A 7215-nucleotide genomic window follows, 5' to 3' on the forward strand; every position below is an offset into this window, starting at 1 on the left:
GGTCTAAGAGGGGCAAGTATGTATGCAGCCTTACGCCCTGCTTTGTAGAAGAATCTATTTTCATATTGATATAATCATTACTTGACATATAACGGTGATATACATACAAGGGGTTCTAAAAAAAAGGAAATGGATAGATATGGTGCCAATGTATGATAAGTGAGCAAACAACACTAAAAGGGCATATAAGGAGATATCATACATGAAGGGTATGGGGCCATTTAAAAAATGTGAATAAAGAGATAGACACAATGAATGTTAAACCTTTGATATATCAACGACAGACCCAACCTTTTTCCCAATATATTATCGGACATGGCAATATAAAATGGTCAAAAATCTAACGATTCGATATTTTGAGGGGCAAAATGATTCGATTGGACTTGAATCTTGATACAAGCAGATTTATATAGTATCAACTCATACTATTGTGGGAGTTGATACCCATACCTAAGACTAGATCGGCTGAGACGTATCGATCCAATGGTAAGATATAAGTAAGCATGGATTTGGTTATCAGATCAGTAACTATCGGCCAATTTTGCCCATATCTTTTCAAAAGAAAATTTTATTTATGTGTTTTACCTCCAAAACGATACGGGTAATTGATTTGGATTGATTAATTATCGGTATTAATCTTGGCCAATACCAATATGGTATGACGGATATGACCTATAAAACCGGTACTTAGAACCATGGGTATAAGGGTAAAATGGTTCAAAACTTAAAAAAACATAAATTAAAAAAATGAAATAAATCTGTCCGAACTGATACTGATTTGATCCGAACCGATATCGGTTGATTTTATTGAGCTGAATTTGGGGCCTCTTAAAGCTTTAAGGACGAACAGATGGATAGCATAGGCAGACATTTATCTCTTTCTCACCACCCATATGGCGCCTATAGGCTTTCCTTTGCATAGTGGAAGGCCATGGCCATGAAGAAAAACCCAGAACGTGACGAAGGCCAAGAGCTTGAAATACTAAAGGCAGTGGCACAGGCCTGGCATGCTCACTCTGGCAGCATCGAACCCGCGAAGGAGTTTGATGCATACAGAAGCAGCTTCAAGAGTAGGCCTACCCGTTTCAAGCTCGAAGCTATGAACAGGCTTGGCAGTGGCAATTGGGATTTTGGGCAGTCACTGTGGGATTCGTACGAGATAGTAACCCTGTCAAAGAAGCTGGAGGCAGGGCTTGTGTTGGATAATTTGGATTGGGACCATGGATCCCAAAAGTGGAGAAGTCAGGTTGGAAAGAAACGCAAGGAGAGTAAGAACAGTCTTAGAAACTTATTCACTCAGATGTCTTCGAAAAGATTTAATGTGCAGGTCCCCAAAGAAGATGATATTCAATTGTGATTATTTCCCGATTTCCCATTTAGTTGTATTGATTCTGATTATTACTAGCATACCAAGTGCTTGTACTTGTGCTTGTGTGGCATTACAATTCGTGCGTGCACGGTCACTGCAAATCAACAAGAGCCTTAATGAATCCCTGATCAATATTGAACCTCATGGTTATTATGAAGCATACCAAGTGCTTGTCATTTGTAAATGAAATCAACAAAATAGATACTACAGAAGAGTTGTTAATAATTAAATACTATAGAAGCATAGCTAGGCACACTATTTTTATTGCATTATGAGTCGATGAGTGCTTAACTAAGCCATTGCTCCTTCAATCAACCCATAGCGTACATAGACTGCTACAACCTTTAATTTACTAGTGAGGAGGCTGAGCTGCTGAGGACACGGAAGTGGACTATAGAGGTCTTAACGTGCCTTCATTGTCTTCCATCGGCAGAGTAGAAAGCCCTTGCGCCTTTCCTTGATGAAGCCCTCAGCCTCCGAGTTAACATCTTCATCTTCCACGGGTTCTTCAGTTTTCGTTTGAACCACAATTTCTTCCTTTCGCACGCATTGCATCTGCTGCTGCTTCTGCTGATCAGGAGTTTGTTCCTTCTCCTTCACCTTGTCCTCTTCCTGGGTGTCTACCAGACGCCCGTGATCGTTCCGGAAGAGAGAGTGGACCTGTGGGTAAGGAGGTGCATCGCTTACACTGGGCATCCTTAGCATCCTTTTGATGTGATCATTGTAGTCATCTGTGCTGTGCGAATACCAACCCCTCTGAGTTGGGTACCCAGCCATTATTGACTCACTAGCTCACTGCTGCCCTGCGATTTCTCTCGGTCTATCTGCCTTAATTTTCCAATCCATCCCAACTACCGTTTATATAGATAATAGATTGGGTTTTTATTCTCAACAGATAACTTTGCATCTAATGCTCTCTTCTTGTCGCCATGAGAAGAAGAGAAGAGTGAAGAAAGAAGAAAGAAGCATCGGCTTTTTCCTAAATTATTACTGCAAAGTGCCTTTTATATGAGATTCCCCGCAACTAGATGCCGAAAATGATATCCACAAAAGAGAAATGTAGGATCTGCAATCCTAGGGAACAATTTATCTGTGTTGCTCTTTAAAGCCTTCTAAGTGTTTGTCGAAATGTCGAAATGTCGAAATGTCGAACTGAACGGTAAATATATATATATCTATTCGTTATCGCTCGCGCATGGGTGAGAGTGGAATATGTTTCAACTTCTGCTTAGCATAACGGCGTAGTCTAATCGAGTGGATTCCTTCGAACCAGATCCACATATCAATATTAAAATAAAATCACAAATTGTTGCTAGTCATGGACCAACTTCAGGCCCAACTTGTTGACTCCACAACACGTCTAAATGAGATGGACAAAAACAACAGATTCTAGTGTGATCTTGTACTACTAAAATATTTTAGTCGGTCATATTTCCGGGCAATGCAGAATTCAGGAGACCAAGTTTCCATCCCCATCTACTCGGTCCTTTTTGCCTTACCATATTTGAATCTTTTTAAGGTGCAATGGAACAATTTTGTAAAGGAAGGTTCGTGCTCGTGAGGTCTAAGGCTGCATTTGGTAATGTTCTAGAAAAATGTTTTTGGAGTTTTTTCTTTCTATGGGTACAAAAAAAAAAAAAGTGTTTGTTGCATTAAGGGTGTGTTTCTTTTTTCAAGAACAAAAAGTGAAAAAAAAAAAAAGGGAAAACAAAAGGTTGTTCTATTGTTCTAGTTTTGTAAAAAAAAAAAAGGCATTTTGACATAAAAACTAAAATTTTCATTTTTGAGACGAAACGTCGTTTTTGGAACAATGAAACAGAAACATTACCAAACGCAGCCTAAGAGAGAGAGAGAAAGAAGCAAACGTACTCTCTCTAGTCACTTAGAGAACTTTTTCCCTTGATTTTATTATCACATTAAAATTCTTTATCACCAAGTTCTTTTGAAAAAAATATTTTGCAAAGAATTGACTCTGGTCTTCGGATATGAACATAGATTTGACCATATGAGTCTTCGTATATTTAAAAAGGAAAAATTATAGCATCACCCCCTAGAGAATGTCAGAATTATAAGAATACCTTTCTTATTTCATCAAATTAGACTCAAATTCCTCATCAACTGTCACTGTTAAGTGAAGAGTTAAAATAATCGTTATACCCTTATCATTAAAACTCTTAAAAAAAGGGAGAACCCATCGAGAACGAGCTCAGAGACTATTGGTTCTTTCACCCCGACCAATTGCAGGGATGATCATCATCTTCGTTCCAAGATACGAGTTTCAACTTTGGATCTTTGACGTCGGCCTTGAAGACAATCGACCAAAGAACATACGTCATCGTTGAGATTTGGATCCACAGATCTCACGAAAGCTGGAACTAGAGCGAGGAAGAGTAGGAACTTAAGTAGCTTTCTCATTTTAATCATTAACTGAGAAAAATCATAAGCTGATGCCGTTATAGAACTCAGAGAACCTCAGAAGGAAAAAATTATGAGCTATTCTTCGAAAAGAACAACTAACGCCTCCTCAAGAGCTGTCCAAATAAACAAAAGCTCCCACTTTGTCCCGTTTGCCCTACTGTCCAAGCAGCTAAAGAAGAGTATTTAGAAACGGTAAGGTTACTTTTCAAAGAAGCAGAAGTTCAGCAATATTACAAGGAATGCAACAAAAGACAGTTGGTTTCAAAATGATTCCCCCCAAAAAGCAAAACAAGGAGCGAGAATAACTGAAATATTCAGTGAGGAAACCCTAGAAATCTCTCCACCATTCAAAAGCAGAGGCAAAACCACAGTTTTCAAGATTCGAACTTCAAAGAGCTCCAAATGGAAAGGAACAAAAAGAAAATAAGACAAGACAGAAGATTAATGATCTCAGAGTTTCAGAAACAAGTAGTAGAGCAGCTCCGGTGGAATCTAAGCTTCGCCGGAAATGCCACAGCGTCGATTAAAACAAGGGCATTTTTTGATATCTGGACTCTATTACATGGGTATTTTAGGTACTTCATACTTAAAAATGATATTTTTGTATTTTAAATAAAATATAGTAACTGATATCAGCATATAAGGTATATTCCTTAACAGTGACTGACTGTAAAGGGTCTTAGTCTAATTTGATGAAACATAGGAGGTGTTCTTATAACAGTGACATTCTCTAGGGGGTGTAAATTTTCATTTAAAAAGAAAAAATTAAGAGAAGGGGTTTGCTGCCGGGCTACCTAGCCTACGTGAATCCAAAGGAAGGAGAGGGGTGGGGTAATCATTTCCATTGCTCGATGTGAGAGGGCAGCTCAGAGAACCTTTTTCATTGATTTTTATTATCACCAAGTTATTTCCAAAGAATATTTTGCAAGGAATCGCCTCTGGTCTTTGGAGATGAACACAAGTTTTGACCATGTGCTCCTCTGGTAATTTGCAAAATGCATAAATCCATAGATCAGTACGTGCACGGGCATCCAAGGTGAGGGGCAAGATGATCATTTCACTACCCCATGAGAGAGGGCATAGGGGTCATGCCAAGTAGTATTCTTTTTTTTTTTCCCCCAAAAGTTAATATCATCAGATTATCTGCAAATATTTTGCTTAAGTTTTCAAAAACTCCCAACGAATAATTCCCCACTCAAATGAATGGGGAAAAAGAGGGTTCAAAATGGATAGGAATCATCTTTATGGTGATATGCTCTAGTTAATATATTAAAAAGAAAAAGATTCCGATATGGTTGCAAGTCCCTTTGCCCAGATTAAAGGGCGGGTAAAAGACCACCCTGTGGTGCCGCCCTTGGTTGATTCCTATGCTAGTGAGTGACTACGCAATTAGATAACAATCTCAAACCACACACGAAATTATCTCTTTCGGCTAACATTTGTTCATGATATTATCATGATACATGATGTGATCAGGCCTGGACTTTTTGAATGTTTTTGGTTTGTAAATTTGAGATATTGCTTCATGAGATAAAATTGGGCTCATATATAAAATGTAACAAAGCCTTCACCGACATGATTTGTTCCATTCTAACCTAAGTTGAAGGACGAAGTATTTTGTTGAAAAGGAGAAATGTCGTGAAAATTGAGGGAAAACAAATCGGAGGAATATCTCCATTACAGTATTGATGTGTACCTAAATTTTTAATCTCTCAATTGTGTTTTTTTTTTCTTTCCTTCTTCCTTTGGGTTGCATATGTGTTGAATGCAAACGTGTCTTAAAGGTTCTAGATCATTGATATTTTAAGGCAAATCCATAACCGTACCCCTCTCAAAGGGTGATCATATAATTTTGCGCAGAAAAATTTCAAGATGTCTATACAGTTATGATTGGTACTTAAAAATTTTCATAAAAAAAAAAACATAATAAGACAAAAATAATAATGAAAGAAACGATGAATTTTTGTCTCTCTTTCCTTTCTCAAATTTTTTCATGCAATTCAAATTTCACTTAAGAGTAGAATGAGTAGTCTCTCCCTTGACCTCGCAAATTTTATCATGCACGCCATGCCACTTCGATGGTTCTCCAATTTACACTAATATTACCTATGGCTAATTTGCTGTTGTTCAATGTGAGAAGCACAATAATCACTTAATTAATTAAAAAGCCAATACATTTATTTAAGGTACACAATTATCTGTGTAACAAGTGTGAATAGACATATCTCTAGAGGTATTATTCAGCAAACATATAAAATTAGCCCCATATATATATATATATATATATATAAGTCATCCTATATATACTGGATGATGCTACAGATTCATATCTCTCACACGTTCACCATCTTTCTTCAAAATCTCCCCTTCATGGACATCATCTTACTTCGCTCAAAGTTCTTATGCTTGAGTTCAATGAACTCATCAGCTTCAGCATCGACTTCTTCTTCGAAATAAACATTCTCCTTCACCCGACGACCTCTCTGAGGCTCACCATAAGCATAAGTACTACCACATCCATATGCAGTAGTACCAATGGTAGCATCGACATCTTCTTCAAAATGAATATGCTCCTTCACCCTACCCTTCTGATGATCACTAATCCTTGGAACAGGTTTGATCTGATAATCACCATAATTACCACAACCGCCATATGTCTGGTGGTACCGGTTGTGGTTGATGGCGGAGGCGTCTGCGGTGGCGTCGGCAACTAGGATGTCTTGGCATGCCGGTTTCCTCTCATCGGTACAGACGACGTAGTCGTTAGGGTAGTCGCTGGTGACATACCAACCTTGCTGGCGATGCTGGTGGTGATGGGCCATTTTCTCTGCTTTCCTTTTTTGGGATAACTTGGAAATTGAGTAGAGATAGATGATTGGCAAAGGTAAGTTATTGTTGGTTACTGGTGAGGCATACCCTAATATTTATAGACTAATATTTGATTCCAAGGAGATAAGGACGCATCCTATGCTCTCTCTTTTCGTTTAATTTTCAAATATGAAAGCATCAATTGACTTCACCTGTAAGCATCACATTTTGCAACTTAATCTCCTATATAGGTGTCTTTTTTTCTTGTGAAATGACATCTTTGTCGCTATCGTGGGAGGAAAGAGACATACAAAAACGCTAGCGTAGGTTAAATTCTCGGGCAAGGAACATTTTCCCATGATTATATACATCTTTATGATCATGACCTGTTCAATTGGCATTCCTTTATAAGGCTTGTTTAACATATTAACTTCGGGGTTGAAGGCTCTCTGCACTAACAATTTAGGGAGGTTACCAATGCGGAGTGATAAAACAATTTTGTACCTTATATTGGGGTAGAGAGGTCATTTTACATAGGTAAAAGGCACTACTACTCTACTAGTGTACGCTCCATGGTTGGCTCAAAGAATCTTCTTCCTAACTTCTATATCTTTTCACTT

The 7215-nt window shown here is 38.1% G+C and overlaps 1 protein-coding gene across 1 annotated transcript; it reads left to right on the forward strand.

Moving 5' to 3' along the window:
- Positions 1–839: 839 nt before the first annotated feature.
- LOC122075779 lies at positions 840–1423 on the forward strand. Its single transcript, XM_042640942.1, has one exon. The coding sequence runs from the start codon at positions 932–934 to the stop codon at positions 1355–1357; it is 426 nt and encodes a 141-aa protein (XP_042496876.1). The 5' UTR covers positions 840–931; the 3' UTR covers positions 1358–1423.
- The last annotated feature ends 5792 nt before the right edge of the window (positions 1424–7215 follow it).

The sequence above is a fragment of the Macadamia integrifolia genome, chromosome 4 (assembly GCF_013358625.1).
Source record: "Macadamia integrifolia cultivar HAES 741 chromosome 4, SCU_Mint_v3, whole genome shotgun sequence".
NCBI lineage: Eukaryota > Viridiplantae > Streptophyta > Magnoliopsida > Proteales > Proteaceae > Macadamia > Macadamia integrifolia.

Coding starts and splice junctions, on each gene's coding strand:
- LOC122075779 (XM_042640942.1), top strand. CDS start 932: ATGGCCATGAAGAAAAACCCAGAACGTGACGAAGGCCAAGAGCTTGAA.